This window comes from Pteropus vampyrus, unplaced genomic scaffold (genome assembly GCF_000151845.1).
Source record: "Pteropus vampyrus isolate Shadow unplaced genomic scaffold, Pvam_2.0 Scaffold10, whole genome shotgun sequence".
NCBI classification, from domain to species: domain Eukaryota; kingdom Metazoa; phylum Chordata; class Mammalia; order Chiroptera; family Pteropodidae; genus Pteropus; species Pteropus vampyrus.
Window position 1 is genome coordinate 15,044,861 of NW_011888791.1, and position 18,812 is coordinate 15,063,672.

The following is an 18,812-nucleotide window of genomic DNA, read 5'->3' on the forward strand; positions in this document are numbered from 1 at the left end:
CCAGAGATCGTCCTTATGTGATTGATATATTCAACATTTTTCTGTGTACCTCTGAAAATACCACCAAGGAAGAGTGAAGGAAACCCAACAAGGTTGTGGCTCAAGGTTTCTCATCATGTTTTCATTTGCCTGCTACCCAATGGTGCAGTCTCAGCCTCGGTTCTACCTTTGAGAGCTATTGCTGTTTGCAGAGAGAAAGAGAAAGAAAGAGATACACATCACTTTATTTAAAAGATTAGTGATATTAGTGATATTGCTGGAACTGTTCAAGAGTTATATACCATGTAAGATACAGATTAGCACTTGATTAAAATGAGAGAATTGGAAGATGAGAAAAGGAGGTGTTTTAGAGAAGCAGCTGAAGCTGGGACGAGGACAGAGAGGGAAGCTTTCATTGAGTGGTATTCCAGGAGAGGAAGTTTCACAAGCCTGGTGGTAAAGTTCCAAAGAGGAGAGGTGGAAACTGAGCCGGAGTCCTGCTTCCATCTCTGAGACCATATGCTTTAAGCATAAGAAGATTTAAAAATGTGATGACTGACTGACTCTGTATAGCTCTTTGAATCTCTTGAAAGAAAGTATATACACAAAATACTTTATTCTGATGTCATAAATGATCCCACTGATTTACATTAGACTCACCATGTCCTATATCCTGCTTTCGTCAGTCTTCAATATTTTAGGGAGATTTCAATGATCTCATGTTGTCCTCAGTCAATGAAACAATTATACTGAGGAAGAGAAATGCCCTTCCTGTCTTGGGAACATCCTGTCAAGTGTGGGATGTGTTTCCTGCGTACCATGTCTTCTTCGATGCCATCAGCACCCACACAATTATCCAGCCCTTTAGAAAACGATTAAATTGCTGGCCTGGATGGATTTCCCCAGCTAGCTAAGAGTCAGAGCTGTCCGGCAGACAGAAGATTGGGCTCCTGACTCATAGTATGACTTCTCTTCCAACGTTTACATGCATTCTTTGTTTTCTTAGTTTCTCTGTAAGATATCTGTGTTTCCTTTATCACTGAGAAGCAGGAAAGGATAAAATTTTGAAGACTGAAAAGAAGTTTTAGGAAGATTAACTTAATTTATTTGGATGCATTTTAATTTCCACTTTCAAAAGTTTATTAAAAGATTTCCCCCAAGGTCCCAGATCTAGTCCATATACAGGGAATAACCTGTTCATAATGGAAAGGTATATAAACATTTTCAGGCTCATCAGACACCATTTAATGACTAGAAGAAAAAGAATATGATGAGTGGGGCTCTGGAAGCTTGAAAGTTTGTGTGGCTTCACCATGGCCACACTGATCCACATATCTTTTGTCTTGGTACAGAGCCACACACAATTGTACACTATGGCTATTGATTTTGTTTTCTGGAATAATCCTGTCAGTTAAAAATATATAGAAGACCTAAGTATATAAAAGATATTTGGACACCTCCAGTTAATGTCCCAAGCCATCTATACAGTTCTGTGGTGGAAGGGCTTATACAGTGAATGAAATGGAACAGGGACATAAAAGAGACTTTTCCAATTTATATCTATTATTTAATAGTGTAGTAATAGTAATTACGAGCACAAGCTTTAGCATCAGACTGCCTGGTTTCAAATTCTGTTCTACTATATCAGAGCTGTGTGACCTTGGGAAAGTTACATTTCCTCTTGAGGCCTCTGTTTCATCATTGGTAAATGGAAGTACAAACTGGGTTATTATAAGGATTAATTTAGATCCACGTAGAAACAAAGCACATGGAAGAGTACTCAATAAATATCGGCTATTATTAGATAGTACAGCCTGAATTAGTTAATTTAGACCTCCCAAGCCTCACTGTATTTTCACCCTCCCCCACCAAAAAAAGAAAGAGAGATTTTTTGGCATTATCACAGACTTGGGTGATTTTTTTTGTGTTAATTTCTCTGCCAACACTTGTTAAAGAGTAGATCATAAACTTTCAGGTTAAAAAGACAAATGGAACACATGCATCTAATCTTCATCCTGCTTGAAATCCTACTAAAACTATAATACAGAGTCTTTCTAAAATGACAAGCCCACAAAAACTTGGAGAACAAGAAGGGAGACAATAGCAATAGAATCTGAAAGCTGAAAAGCAGATGGACAAGTGGTAATTGACCTTGCAGAGCCAACAAAGTCTGATTTGGAGAGGGGTAAGCTAAGAGCCAACCCAATTTCTCAAAAGACTCCAGAACTGGAAGCAAAGGAAAGAGGCTAAATGGAGGTGTGTGCACAAGGAGAACTGAGAAGACTCAATTGCTGTTGAAAGCTGTTGGCAAAGCATTCGATTCCTAGATTTGTGCTCTGAAGTCTGAAGATTCATCACTTGCATGTGGTAAATCAGAGGGTCTCTAGACTCAAGTACCAAGCACATCTGGCAGTATGAGTACCATAGTGAAAATAGGGATTATGTGAATGTATGCGTATTAAACACAGAATGCAGAGAAATCCAGACTTCTTCCATTATTTGGCTCTTAGAATACTGGCAGTAAGGCCTTTACCCTGCAGCCAAGAGACTGAAAACTCTCCTGTGGGGAATCTGACAGGCAAAAGAAAAAAAAAATCCTAAAGATTCTAATTACTGGGAATTCCCCAACAAATGCCCTTGCCAGATCTCCCCACCACAGGTCAACAGTCAACAAACTCCACCTACACACGCAGAGCTCTTTAGATCATGTTCAAACAGAAGCAGAGAGCAAAGAATTACCAGACAGCTGTGGAGAGCCTATGAAATGGAAGAGTCTAAAATAAATAAGGAAAACAAAAAACTGAAAAAACAAAGACTATAAATGGAGAAGGCAAAAATCATGCAAAAACCTCTCATTAAAATCCTTTAAATGAAGAGAATAAAGAAGAGCTCTTGAGAATTAAAACATGACTGTAATAATGAAGAAAAAGAATGAATAAAAGGGTAGCAAGAGGAGGCTGCCCAGGAAAGGAGTGAAGAGATAAAAAATAAGAAATTTAGAGGACCAGTTTGGGAGATCTGTCATCTGAATAAAACAGAAAGAGAGAAAAAGGAAAACAGAGACGGAGGCGTCATCAATGAAATAACCAAAGAACACCTTCCCCCTCCCCGCCAAAAAAAAGATATGAGTTTCTAGAATGAAATAGTCCATTACATATCCAACTCAATGGATAGCAAACAGACCATACCAACCCATGCTACTGTAAAAATTTTGAAAGCTAGAGACAGATGATTCCAAAAGTTTCCAGAGAGAAAGAAAAAAAGCAGTTAACATAGAAAAGATCAGAAGTCAGAATGTCTTCAGACTTTGAGGGTAGCACTGAAAATATGAAGCACCATCTTCAAAAATTTGGAAGATTATTATCTCTAACCTAGAGATCTATTTTCAGCCACTCTATCATGTATAAGAATAAGATAAAGACATTTTCAGACAAGGAAACTCTCAAAAATTTTACTTCCCATGCATCTTTCCTTAAGTAGTTCCTGGAGAATGTTTTCTACTAAAGAGACTAACCCGAGAAAGAAGAAGACAGGAAACAGGAAACCCAATACAGGAAAGAGGCAATGGGAATTACAGGAAGATGGTGAAGAGAGATTCCAGGATGATGGCTGTGTATCAGATACAGAGGGCGATTAGTCCAGATTGGAGAGTGACTTCGAGATAATCACACTGGGGTTAGTCATCACCATGATCCCCACTTCCATCACACTATCATTTTAACCTGAGCATTGAATGCCCGTGTGAGCTTGTACTTGGCTTGTCTTAACTAGAGCTAGAGTTACTATACTCCCCTCTATGTTCTGCCGTCTAGATCAGTGAAGACTTCCATTTTACTGAAAGTACAAGAAATTTTTGCTTTGACCTACTCTTGAAAGCTGGAGGAAATCCATGGTGAGTTTAGAGGCAGTAAACAGACCATATTTCTGTCTAATGACGTGCACCTGGACCAAACTATAGCTCTGCCAGATGCCTTGCTGTGGTAAACCCTGTTTCCTAAGACTCATGCATGACCTTGAACCCAGACTTCCCAAGAAAGCTTCTCCTATAAGCTTTCAAAGAAGTTTATGCCAGATCATGAACCAAAGACTCTGTTCACCTATTTATTTACACTATAGTCAAGGTGATGCTACCTGGCTGGAGAGGGGAGGAAGTGAGATTAAAGGTTAGACAGGAGGAACCTGACTGGTAGGTACAGGGGTATTAGTTTTACTATTACTCTTTACATTATACACTTACATCGAAAGTCTTTATATGTGATGCATTTTACACATACACACACAGGCTTTGTATTACAAACAATATCAAGTTGCCAATATTCTACCATTTTTGAGGTACAAAAATAGCAAGCTCATATGTTTAAACCTGACAGTGTAGGCTCAGCAATATACCTTGAGCCCTTGAGGCAAGTTAAGAGCCTAAGTTTCCCCATATACAAAATACAGAGTGAAAAAAAAAAAACACACAACAGAGAATTTCTCAAACGTAGAGAACTCTCATAACTGTGTAACTCATATTGTCTATGCTCAATACAATAATACCTGTCCTCTAAAAGATTAAAATGTAAGATTCTTATTGGGAAATTCCTTTGCATTTTCCAGAGAAACAGTCTGGCAAATACTATACTCACATAACTATAGTTTACTTTCATGTAACAATGAGGACTTAGGAATAGTTTTTAGAAATCCCCAAACCCTCTCATTTCCCTCACTTCTGCTTTTCTTAGCAGAAATGGAGACACTGAAACTGGAAATGACAGGAAGCAATAATGGGGATGTGATTTGAGGGAGCGATATGAGAGGAGGAACTAGATATAAAATAAGACAAATGTATTCACTATTCTTTTCTCATCAAGGAAAAGACATGGGTGGACTGAGTTGGCTCTTGGTAGAAGAGCTGTTTTGAGGCTTTTTTCAGGTATATAGACTAAAAATTCACTTAAACCACAAAGAAGAATTGTCTACTTTTTCCTCCTTAGCTATGATTTACTGAGAAATTATGATGTGCCAGAAGCATTTAAAATGTTTTTAAAAACATCGACTTCATCCTCTCAGACACTCTATGAATTTGGCACCATTATTACCACCCAATTCCTAATGCCCTTTTACATATGAGGTAACCGAGGCTCAGTAAGGTTTAGGAATTACCTCAGGGTCACAGACCGGTAAACGGCAGAGGTAGGTTTAAAACCTAAATTCTTCTAACCTCAAACCTAGGCTTTTAATCAGTAATCCTCTTTTACTATATAACTCTCAATCCTAACTCCTTTCTTGTCAAAATATCTCCTTAATCCTGCCCCTTATTGTACAGCTAAATGTGACTATGGTTTTTCCAGAAGCCTCCTTCCTAAGTGAGTTGAGGGAAATCTCTAGGTACTTTTGTTTGAAAGCCTAATACTATGTTTCTCACACTGGCTGGAATATACACAGCCGTACTAGGCAATATGTTGGGGGTACTTGAAGTCACAGAATAAGCAAGGCACATCCTCCTGGAGTGACAATTTTACCCCAGGTTTTATTTTTTAGAAGAATCTCCATGTTTTCATTTTGAAAACAAACTCAGAGATGCTGTGATATCTTTAAATGCAAGATCTGTACTAACTTTTAAGATAAAATAAAAAAAGACTCCAAAGACATTTTATATTTGCGGCAGGTCCATACCTTCGACCTCTGGGGGCAGGAACTCTTTCTCCTCCTCAAGTAGTGTGAGGAGAGACTGCTGGATTGTAAAACAAGTCAGGTGAGCACAGTACTCTACCTAGGCCAGGAACAAAGTCACAATATGGAACATGGCTCTAATATAACTGTTGAGACGCTTTCAAAACTTTGTACTTGGAAATATATATATTAAGGAAAATGCAAATTTTAGGAAAATTATGTTTAATGATAGCATTTCTGTATAAAATAATTATGTCTGTATGTGTGAAAATATTCTTGAAAGATACACACTAAACTGTTATCAATTTGTATTATTTGATGTTATTTGACTTTTTCTCAGTAAATATGTATACTACTGTTGTAAAGGAAGAAAAACATCTAAAAGTTAAAAAATAACAACAGGTGGTGAAAATGGGTAGAGATGGTCAAAAGGTACAAACTTGAGATAAGCTCTGGGGATGTAATGTACAGCATAGTGATTATAGATAATTAATACTGTATTGTATATTTGAAAGTTGCTAAGAGTAGATCTTAAAAGTTCTCATCATAAGAAAAAGACTAACAATTTGAGGTGATGGATATGTTAAACTTAGTGTGGTAATCATTTCACAATATATACATATATCAAATCATTATGTTGCACATCTCAAACTTATACAATATTATATGTCAATTATATCTAAATAAAACTGAGAGGTGGGGAACCAGCAACAACAGTATGCACGGTAATCTCAAAAACCAAAGATAAAAAAAGATTCCTAGAGATTTTTCAAAGGCAGCAACCCACTGAATGATTGAGCCTTAAGGGCAATCCAAAAATCAGCAGATTCACAGAGTAGGTTCAGCCCGAATTTATCCTACTCAACAATTATTTATTTTGGTGTCCACTCTATGACAGGCACTACTTGAGGTGTTGGAATATATACATTTTTCTATCAACAAGATTCACTTCTTTTCTTCAAAGAGTTCACTCCATCGTAGGAAAACATATAAACAAATCACTGTGATATATAATTCTAATATAATACAACTAATATGAAAATTTACCAAATTAATGTACCTACTCTAATCCAGGTACTGTCCTCAGCAGAACTGGACATAAAGATGAACAAGACATGGTTCCTGACCTCCTGGAACTTAGAGCCCTGTAGGAGTAAATGCAACGTGTTGGTAGAACCTCTACAAAGGAGAGAGAAAAGTGGGGCCTATGGAAAGTTTTGAAAGCTAAAATAGAACTCTCCGGTCAGATGGGGGATGATGTAGGGAAGAGAATTCTAGATCGCAGACTCAGCAAATGCAAAGGCACAGATTAATGAAACAGCATGGTATTTTTAGGAGAGAACAGGAATTTGAGAATCAGTGGAGTGTACAGTGCAAGGTGGGAGAAAGGAAGAACTGAGAAGGTGGAAGACAAGCTGAGAGGTACGTAGGGGTCAGATAATTAAGACTGTGCACTGTATACAGGACCTTAGGTTTATGTGACGAGAAGCTTCTCAAGGGCCGTAGTAGCAGGGTAATGACACTTTCAGATGTTTATCTCAGAAAGAGCATTCTCACTGAGTTCAGAATGAAGGGAGGTTAATTTAATTAGACTTCGGCAACAGTTAAAGATTAAGAGTCTGAATAAAATAGAGAGGACAAGACAGACAAGAGCAGTGCTGTCCAAGAGAAACATAACACAATCCACAAATGTAACCATATTTAAAAAACAAAAAGAAACACATGACATAAATCATATTTTACTTAACACACTATATCAAAAATATCATTTCGACAATTGTATCCCAATAAAACTGGTGAACAACAGCACACATGGTAAACTCAGATATAAAAATTAATGGGATAGTTTCTATCCCTTTTTTATGTTAAGCCTTTGAAATTCTGTTTATGTTGCACACTTACAATTCGTCTCAATTTCATTAGCCACATATTGAGTGCTCAACGGTCCCACTGCCTAGTGGCTACCATATTAGACAGTGCAGGACTAGAGAGATTGATTTAAAAGGCAATATTGGCAAGATTTGTTGACTTAGTGAATGTGAGAACAAGAAGGAAGAAATAATCTCAACTTGCTGTCAGATAACTGGATGGTTAAGTGGTACCAGCAAATCAAATAGAGCAATGGTCCCCAACGTTATGGCACCAGGGACTGGCGCTCCTATGAGAATCTGAGGTGTAGCTGAGGCGGTGATGCTAGTGCCGGGGAGCGGCTGCAAATACAGATGAAGCTTCGCTCGCTCACCTGCTACTCACTTCCTGCTGTGCGGCCTGGTTCCTAACAGGCCACGGACCAGTACTGGTTCGCAGCTGAGAGGCTGGGGACTCCTGAAATAGGGGATACAGCAAGAAGAACAAGTCTGAGTAAAGAGGAAATAGAAAATGTGGTTTCAGAGTGTTAACTCTGAAATGTCTGAGTATGAAGTTATTTGCCCAAGGTGACCTAGCTAGTAAGTGACTGAGCCAGAATTTTGATCCAGATCCCTTTGGGGCCAACCCTTTCCTAAGGATTCCTCTGAGTAGGGATTTAACAAAAGAGAAGAATGAGGCATGGGAGGTCAAAGTCTGCCTTTATTTTCATTCAATATAAAATACCTTCACACCGACACATGTCAAAACAACAACAACAACAACAACAACAATAAAACCCAAACCAAAAAACCCAAGTATATGAGGTCTTTAAATTAAAAATTTATTGGCAACAAAAAATCATCAGATTTGTATGGAAGCACAAAAGACCCCGAATTGCCAAAGTCATCCTGAGAAAAAAGAATGAGGCTGGAGGCATCACTCTGCCTGACTTCAAATTATACTACAAAGGGACAGTAATCAAAATGGCATGGTATTGGCAGCAAAACAGACACACGGACCAGTGGAACAGAATCGAGGGTCCAGAAATAAACTCATATTTATATGGGCAAATAATTTTCGACAAAAAAGCCAAAAACATAGGGTGGAAAAAGGAAAGCCTCTTCAATAAATGGTGCTGAGAAAACTGGAAAGCCACCTGTAAAAGAATGAAACTAGACTGTTGTCTATCATCATATACCAAAATTAACTCAAAATTGATTAAGGACCTGTATATAAGACCAGAATCAATAAAATGCACAGAAGAAAACATAGAAACTAAACTCAAGGACCTTGCACTTAAAGAGGATTTTATGAACTTGATCTCAAAAGCAAGGGAAGTAAAAGCTAAAATAAATGAATGAGACTACATCAAACTAAAAAGAAATCATCAACAAGGTAAAGAGACACCCATCCGAATGGGAAAATATATTTACAAGCAACACCTCCGATAAGGGCCTAATATCCAAAATATACAAAGAACTCATACGACTCAATAATAACAACAACAACAAAATTATCCAATCAAAAAAATGGGCAGAGGACCTGAACGGACACTTCTCCCTAGAGGACATACAAATGGCCAAAAAATATTTGAAAAGATGCTCAACATCACTAGCTGTTAGGGAAATACAAATCAAAACCACAATGAGACACCATCTCATACCTGTTAGAATAGCTATCATCAACAGGACAAGTAATAACAAATGTTGGAGAGGATGCGGAGAAAAAGGAACCCTCATATACTGCTGGTAGGAATGCAAATTGGTACAGCCACTATGGAAAACAGTATGGAGGTTCCTCAAAAACCTAAGAATTGATCTACCATATGATCCAGCAATCCCTCTACTAGGTATTTACTCCAAAGACTTGAAAACCCATATCCAAAAAGATGTTTGCACACCGATGTTCATAGCAGCATTATTCACAGTGGCCAGGACATGGAAGCAACTGAAGTGTCCTATGATAGATGACTGGCTAAAGAAGCTGTGGTACATATATATAATGGAATATTACTCAGCCATAAGAAGAGATGAAATACTGCCATTTGTGACAACATGGATGGACCTCGAGATAATCATGCTAAGCGAAATAAGCCAGATTGAAAAAGTTGAAAATCACAAGGTATCACTAATATGTAAGATATAAACCTAAAGCAACAAATGAACAGGACAAATAAACAGATGGACATGGACTATAGACTAGTGGTTACAACAGATAGACATGGACTATAGACTAGAAGGTAGGGTGTGTGGGGAGGAGGGTTAAAGGGGGTCAAATATAGGGAGGTAGGGGGTGGGTGAAGTGGGTAAAGGGGATCAAATAAATGGTAGCTGAAGGAAACTGGACTTTGGGTGGTAAACACACAATAGAATATACAGATGTCAAATTATAATGTACACCTGAAAATTATATAATTGTATTAACCAATGTTACCCCAATAAACTTAATTTAAAAATTTAAATATAAAAAATTTCTTGCATTAATGATACAGCCATAATTTTCAATATTTTTGAAGAAAATAAAAGATTTTTGAAATGTTCCCAATTAAGAAAAATCAAATATAGAAATATACTTTCCAAGGCTCTTTATTTTGTAAATATACACCTATCCTAGAAGTGAGATTTTAAGATTTCATCAAAATATGTTTATGCCATAGGTGAAGATATTAATTGTAGGTGAAGATATTAATTTTAAAGAATAATCTAATAGAAAATTACTAAGACCTTCTGACATGTTAAAGAGTCAAAAAGCGAGGGGATCAGTCGGATTCTATGCCTGCTCAAGGACACTTGAACTTAATTTTGGTTTCTCCTCTAACACCTGTATATGTAGTACAGCATAGGAAAAATGATACCCCTAAAAGGTACGTGGCACCACAGCTGTCCCTAAGATTATTGGCTGTCTCAAAACACAATCGGTTGCCTAGGAAATGTCTGTGATTATAGACACACACACACAGACAAATGTGTGCATGCATGAGTGAATGCACACAAAAATATCCAAGAATAGCAATAAACAAGCAAAGAAAATAACCTGTTTTCAAAGGAATAATTTTCCAAAATACAAACAGGTAAACCGAGAAAACCCCCCTGGGTAAGTTTGAAAACAAAGGAAAGAATGGTTTGAAAGTTGACCACTACCCAGGAAGTAGTAGCCACAATATTTTTAAAGGATGCTAAAATTAGAATGTGTATGTGCAGAATGCAAGGAAATTGTTTGAGTAGTAACTATGGTGGTCGTGAAATAATTTATGAACCACCAACTCTATACTGGTCTATACAATAATCCTATCAAGCACTCTGTTTTAAAAACTTTTCTAATATTCTTTTTATAGAAGTCAGAGCAGAAGACCCTTGCTTTTCTTTAGTTGGACAAGGCAGACAATTCGTGTGAGTGGGGAACTTGTTTCAGTGTGACATGCCATTAAGTTGGCATGACTCTGGTATGGTTGCATTTACATACTGCTAATAGGCAACGTACAAAATGCAGAAGAAATAATGTGTCATGTATCTGTCACCTGTCTAAGGAACCAAGAATCCTGTTTGTAAGATACAGACTAGGAATCTAATTCTAAAATATTTTACACTTGGGAGTTATCACAAAAAAATAATTTTATGAACTGTCTTAGTCAGCTCACGCTGCCGTAACAAAATACCATATCTTACAGAAATTTATTTCTTACAGTTCTGGAAGCTGAAAGTCCAAGATCGGTGAAAGCATGGTCAGATTTTGGTGAGAGCTCTCTTTTGGCTTATAGATGGCTGCCTTCTCACTGTGTCTTCACATGGCAGACAGAATTCTGTATCTCTTCCTCTTCTTATAAAGACACTAATCCCATCATGAGGGCCCCACCCCATGACCTCATCTAAACATAATCATCTTCCAAAGGCCCATTTCCAAATGCCATCACATTTGGGGTCAGGGCTTCAATATATGAATTTTGGGGGGTACATTATTCAGTCCATACTATAAATCATGTAGTCTATTCTTGTTCTTCAACTACTCATTGCCTGATAGAACCAACTCAATATGCTGCCAAGGGGGCATTTAAATGCTGAGAAGAAAAGGGGCTCCAAATTTTGAAAAATTACTATTTATTTTCAGGGAAGCAGAACATCTCTGGAAAAAGCACAAGATGTGGATTTAGTGTATTGCTAGAGAGCTGTCACCTCTGGGCAAGTCACTTAGCTTCTAGGCCAGTTTCCTCATATGTAAAGTGACAAAAATACAACTATTTAATCCATAGGGATACATGAGGATAAAATCATATATCTATGAAAGTGTTCAGTAAGCTGTAAAAGACAAAACATTGCTATTGTTATGCTATGAAGGCACAAAAATGTAGTACATTTATATATAGTTTTGACATACCGTAAAAGATTAAAATTTAGAGAATTAAAATGTTTTCATGAAAAGAGAGTTGACATAGATCTTCAAAGATACTTTACTTTAATTCCTTGCCTTACGCACATTGATTTCTTCTTTCTTAGTTTCACTGTCATCACCTTAGTTCAGATGCCATCGGGTCTCCTGATTGATTTTCTAACCAAGTTTCTCTTAGGCCACTGTCAGGTTACTTTTTCTACAATGTTGCTTTCTTCACGTCATTTTCCTATCCACCCCAATTTCTGAGATTGGTAGGCTGTCTTAACCTGCAGGTGTGAACAAATTCAGAGAACTACCTGGTGAAAGGAGGACTAGATATATGAGTTTGGAAATTACAACTACATACCACAGGGCATAGTAGTGTGGCACAGTGGGAAGACCACAGACTTTGGAATCAGATTGCTATTTGAGTTCTAGATCTGTTACTCGTATTTATGATCACTGAGAAGTTACCTAACTGCATCTCAGTTCCCTCATTTATAAAATGGGAATTTAATTGCTTACTTTTAGGGTTCCTCAAGCATGGTGTCCAACTTTAACAGAGCTTACGATGCTTTAGTTTCTGTCTCTTCATATAAAACAAGATAGAAAAATAAGATGTTAATAAAAATAAAATATGCCTTATAGAGTTTTGTTTGCTCCACCTAACGAGCAGATATTATATTTAATTTTAAAGTTCAAGAATATAAAAAGACATTGGAAAAGGAACTATTTAACAAAAAACTCACATAGGTTATCAAAACAAATCTTTTAATATATTCAGATATCACCATGGTCAAAACATGAAATGTAAATCTACAGTTGAATTGTAAATCTATTTAAGTTGGAAAGTTATATGATTATTTTTGCCTATGAAATAGGGTAGATTTAAAAGAAACAAAACTGGAGATGAGAAACCAGTTAGGAAATTGTAATAGGTAATTAAGCAGATGCTATGAAATAGAGAAAGAGGACAATTGATTGAGAAGTAATTAGGAAGAAAAGTTGGCAAGACTTGGTGAATGACTGATTTTGGGGGTTATGGTGAAGGAGTCACGAATCACTCCCAGGTTTCTGGGTTGGATGGCTGAAAGAACAGTGGTATCATTTATAGTACACAGGTCTGGAGAAAAGTGCTGAGCAGTTTTGGACATACTTAGTTTGAAGTACAGGTGTAGATTTGGAACTTGACAGCGTATAAAGTGGATAAGATCAACCAAGGTGGGGCCTGAAGCAGAGCCTCAGGGACTGAGGCATTTAAGGGGGAAGCAGAAGAAGGAGAGCTCAAAAATAAATGAGATGACAAGGAATGGTCAGAGAGTATGATGAGAAGGATAAGATTTTGACTCACAGAAGTCAAAGACATAGTTTCAAGAAGAAAATAATAATAAATTATTAAATCCAGAGAAAGAGTCTGAATGTTTATGTACCACTGCCCTCCCACCGCCATTCATATGTTGAAACCTATGCTATTTGATGGTATATGGAAGTAGGGCATCTGGGAGGGGATTAGATCACAAGGACAGACACTCCTGCCCCTCGCTAATAGGACTGGTACCCTTAGAAAAGAAGCCCAAGAGAGCTTTCTCACCATTTTCTGCCATGTGAGGTTACAGTGAAAAGATGACCACCTATGAATGAAGAATCGGGTCCTCGCTAGGTACCAAATCTGTAGCAAATCTTGGACTTCTCAGTCTCCAGAACTGTGAGAAATAAATGGCTGTTGTTTATAAGCCACTCAGTTTATGGTATTTTTGATATAGCAACCCAAAGAGATGAAGACAAGGACTCAAATATGTCCTTTATAATTGGAAACTAAGAAATTACTGATGGCCTTAGCAAGAGCAGTTTCAATGCAGTGATGGGGGCTAAGCCAGACTTTCATTCAGTTTAGGGGTCAATGAGTAAATGGGTAGCAAGAAAAAAACTGTATACCAGTATTTTGAGAAGTTTAGATGAGGAGATAGACTAGAACAAGTTAACTGTTTATGAGTTAGTGATTAAAGCATTGGAGAGCCTGAAAAGTATGTCACAAAGAGCCTAGACTGGTATTTCAAGAAAGGAGATAAACAGACCAATAAGTTGAAATATGAAGAAAGAACAATGCATTACAGAAAGAAGAACATGGATTTTGGAATGAGATATGTTAATCCTGTGATTTTGCCACTTATTAGCTATGAGAAAAGTTATTTAACCCTTTCTGAGACTTGGTTTCCTCTTCCTTAAGAAGGAAATATTGGAGCCTGGGCAAATGGACCTAGAGGGCATTGCACTGAATAAAGTAAGTTAGATAGAGAAAGACAAATATTGCATGATTTCATGTACGTGTGGAGTCTAAAGAGCAAAATCAACAACAAAAATGATAGATAAAAAGAACATTTTGAGGGCTACTAGATAGGAGGGAGGTTTGGGGGTTGAAAAAGGGCAAAAGGATTAAGGAGTACAAATGGACAGTTACAAAGTAGACATGGAAATATAAAGTGTCATATAAGGAAAATAGTTAACAATGCTGTAATAAATATGTAAGGGGAAGAGAGATACTAGATTTAGTGGGGTGATCACTTTGTGAGTTATACAGATCTCTAATCACTATGCTATATAACAGAAACTAATACATTATTGTATGCCAACTATAACTGAAAAAAACTTTATTGAATTGTATAATGTAAATATGAGCAACTAATTGTCTATTATATTTCAATAAAGCAAAAAAAAAAAAAAAGGAATTAAATGAGATGTCGCACATAGAAGTGCCTAGCATAGGCACCTTCTGCTTGGTCCACAGAAAGTACTCAATAAATATTAGCTCCCACGTCCCCTGAGAAGACACCGATAATGTTGAAGAGTGTCATTCCAATTAGACAGTGAAGATGTGTGCTAAGTTGCCCAGGGTTACGGCACCTGGTTATGAAATATTAAAAATAGGGAACAAGAATTGAAAGAGGAAAGGCTTTGAGAGAATTAACCATGTTTGAAGTTTAAAAAGGATGAAGCGAGTAAAGAGCCAAGTGAGAAGCAAGGCTAGGGGAGCAGGAGCTCTCATGTCTTATACAAGATTAGCACATGTCCAAAAATTATTTGAAATAGAGGTCCCTCATTGGTCTATAAAAGGAGATTTGCAACAGAGATAAAGTTTCAAGAGGCTGGATATGGAAAAGATCAAAGGGCAGACAAGGCCATCTCAGGGAGGAAAGCTGTTGGTGGAGTTGATACCTGATGATGTTGATCATGTCAGCAAATACGTAAGAAACAAAATATTTTGGAAAATTAGTTTCCAAAGCAGATCTGAATCCAAGCATTCTTGGGCCTAATTGTTAATGAATGTGAAGCATACAACCAGGGAATTTGTGGGTAGAAAACATTCCCTAATTGCATAATTTCTAAACCTTTCCATCTGATTTTAACTATAATGATGAGCAAGAAAACATACTTCTCAATTTTTCCAACCCTGCATGCACAAATAATTACTCTCTTCAAACACACATTTCATTCTAATAATGAGCCTTGACATGATACCATTCTTAGATAAATATAAAGAGATTTTCCAAGTTAGGGGTGGGGTGGAGTAGTAAGTACTACTAATATTTTCAGCTCCATATTTTGATCAGAAGAAAAATCTGAACTTTAAAGAATTTAGAACTGAGCAGGGTCACAAGGCAAGATAATGGTATAATGGAATCCAATGCTATTCTTTTTCCAAATCTCTCTTCCTAATAAATACATGAAATGTAATGTTGTCTTCAAAATACAAGGCACAGACTTCCTACCAAATGCATATTTACTGACCACAAATCAAGGTGGAATAACCACTGCATTGCTCAGGAGAAAAAAAAAGATGCTGAGGTCATTGTGAGAGAAAAGAAACTTAAGAAAAACACAACGTTTTGCCAAGCAAAGAAAAAAAAAAATTAGAGAAAAAAAACTAGAGAACTCTTCAAAGGCAAAGAAAAGAAATCTTTCTACTACTATTAAAGGTAAAGAAAAAAGCAATAAGTGAATTTTAGAGTAGCTTAACACAGGTAGTCTGAAGAAAGATAAAGGTTGGTTTCTCCACAAAATCCTCTTCCACTTCATGGGAGAGCACTGCATGTTTTCCCTAAAGGAGGGGTTGCACTCTGGCAATTGTTGGAATATGACGACTGACTTTATAAGAAATTAATTTTGACAAAAATAAAAATTAATCATTGTAGACAGGAGCACTGTACAGAGGTGAGACAGCTGTGCACTGCACAATTCTAGGAGCACCACTTATACAGACTTGACAGGTGCCCAGTGGAGTCATACACCACAGCAGCGCCGATGGTAGGTATGTAGTAAAAATGTGAGCTCCATTAGGACAGAGTGTTTTCTGTTTTGATCACTGCTGTATCCCTGGCACAAAGAATAGGGCCTAGTGCTTAAGATCATCAATGAATTAATGAAAGGAAAAGGGAAAACTAAAGTTTGAGAGCAGACAAGAGAGATAGTATAGGTTAGAGCAGGATTCCTTACAATTGAAAGAGGATAAGTGAGTCAAAAAATCCAGAACCTTGGAATGGAATTCCTACCTGTTATGAAAGAGGAGGAGAAAGGGATGAGAGAACCAGTTTGGACTTGTTGAGTCCAATTCACTGTGCTCTGGACGAGCTAAAGTTATGTAATAAAAAGTGGTGGAAAGACGATGTTAGTATAGAGATTTTCTTCTTAGTTAACAGGCTAAGTATGTCAAGAAAAGTTCACTCAATTGCTTTATTTCTATCGAAAGCATCTACATGGCCATAACCATACATGTGATTTTCATTATAATATGAACCCCACTCCCCAAAATAAATTCTTGAACACATGATCAAGTGAGATTAATACTGCAGAACTGATCTGTAAACTGTTATATGCTATCATGTTAGCTGTTTTTATTATCCAATTAACAGAAACAGTACATAAAGATGAACTATCCAGTTAATGTCCATTGACCATTTTGTGCTTTAGCAAATATGCATTATATAAAATAGATAACTCATACTTTTCCTTATGTATACTTAATTTTCACCCTGTTCTATTTATTAGGTTTTAATTAGACCTAAAGTTCTGTTTCTTTACAACTCAACATCACCTTTACATGATCTATAAATATATATAGAATTTCTAAGGGCATGGGTTATGGCTGACTCTATGGGATTTCTTTTCACATTTACAGTTTTTTTTTTTTTAATTTTAGCTACAAAAAAAATATTTCAACAGAGCTGATATCTCTCTATGTCCTATTATGACTCTTCCAATGGTATATATCACAAACAATTCATCTTGCCAAAAAAATCTGCCAAGTTGCTCTAAATTCTGAGCAATGCAAAGGGACTTACTGAACCATATTTTTTTCTGTTCACAGTCTGTTTTCTGCCATGGTTATTTGGCACATCCCATCTGTAATTTCCATTAAAACAACAAAACCAAACAAAAACAAAACACATAGCTCTTTGCTGTATAAAAAAAATCTACAGTTGGCTTCTCTGAGAGGAACCACTCCCACTCACAGCCACTCTATGTTTATCAGTATATACTAGTTAAGAGCTGTGAAAAAAAAGAGCAGGAAGTTCCCTGTAACCAAAACAAAAAATGTTATAGATACTTAAGTGATCCTTAGCAATATCCTATCCAGTATATGTTTAAAAGTTTAGTAGGTTACACAACTCACAAAATAAAAGACAACTGGTATAGTCTCTTCAGATGTGGTAATGTGATATATCAAGGAGTAAAGCTTTACTTTAACTTTATTTTTATATGTGTAACAAATTCACATTGTTCAAACTCCAAAAGGAATCAAAGGGTATTCAGTGAAGTCTCTCTCCCACTCTATTCCCTAGCCATGTAACTCTTCTTCTCAGAGGCAAACAATACTATCCATTTCTTGGGTAGCCTTCTAGAGAAACATGATCAAACAAGTGTGTGAGTGTTTTCTTTCCCCTTCTCCACAAAATTGGTGGCATAATGTACACCACTTCTAGGTAGACTCTTAGGTACTTCTCTCCATTATGCTATGGAAAGGAAACAGGCTCTTCTTGCATATCGTTTTTCATTGACCAATAGCAGCTTCCTCAAGTGCTGTGTTGTGAAGGAGTTTGAGGCCAGCAGACATGGAAGTAAAGTATTTTGTGATTGATTTGTAATATCTGCTACAGCCATCTATTCTTGTTTTATGTCTTGCTGTATCTTCTACGTGCCTCTATTATATGAATTACCACATTTTATTGTACTTGGGGTGTCTGAAAGTAGATAACATGTCCTTTCATGTATAGAACGCAGGATGTCTACTCAGTACAGTTCCTAGCATATAATTAGTACTGAATAAATATTTATAAATTAATCCCACAGCAAAATTCCTAATGTTTACAGAGAAGGAGAGAACTTTTCATATTCCTAAGTGAGCCACTCCCCTCCATACAAAGATAGACTCGATCGACCCTGGGACTGTAGATTAGTAATGAAAGTGGTTTTGAAACATATATATACAACAGTGCTTTCCCTGGTCCATCAGAATCTACAGCAATGCCATCTGGCACTCTACGTGCTTGAGAAAAAATACACAGAACTTTACACAGGATCCTTTCATGTGCGTAATCACCTAGTTTCCAATCACTGTCATCTAAAGATAAAATGGTTACATAACGTGATTTCTGAAACAAAAGTGAGGTGGGGAGGGAGGTAAGGTGATGGTGGAAGAAACCTGAACGGAAATATCATGAGTGAAAAGGAAAGTTTATGAATGTTTAAAAAAATCCAGTGAATGAGAAAAATTAACAAAGAAAGAACATTTCAATTGAACCTTACTCATTTAGGTCTCTATCTGCTAATCATTCTCAAATCTCTTGTATGAACTTATATTTTCCATATAAGTACTGCCATCTACAGTACATGTAAGAATCATGGTGTTTTTTACAGTGGGAAATAACAAATGAAAAGTCTGGCATACTATAGGCTAACATCTTCATGCC

The 18,812-nt window shown here is 36.8% G+C and overlaps 1 protein-coding gene across 6 annotated transcripts in view; it reads right to left on the minus strand.

Moving 5' to 3' along the window:
- Positions 1–18,812, minus strand: part of KIAA0391 (KIAA0391 ortholog) — a 118,268-nt gene that overhangs the window by 22,821 nt on the left and 76,635 nt on the right. For 4 of the 6 annotated variants that reach the window (XM_023522348.1, XM_023522347.1, XM_023522349.1 and 1 more), the window contains exon 6: positions 6,699–6,779. The exons of the other annotated variants lie outside the window; for them this stretch is intronic. In XM_023522348.1, the coding sequence (XP_023378116.1) occupies positions 6,699–6,779 (81 nt within the window). The remainder of the gene's footprint in view (positions 1–6,698; positions 6,780–18,812) is intronic. 6 annotated transcript variants of the gene reach the window in all.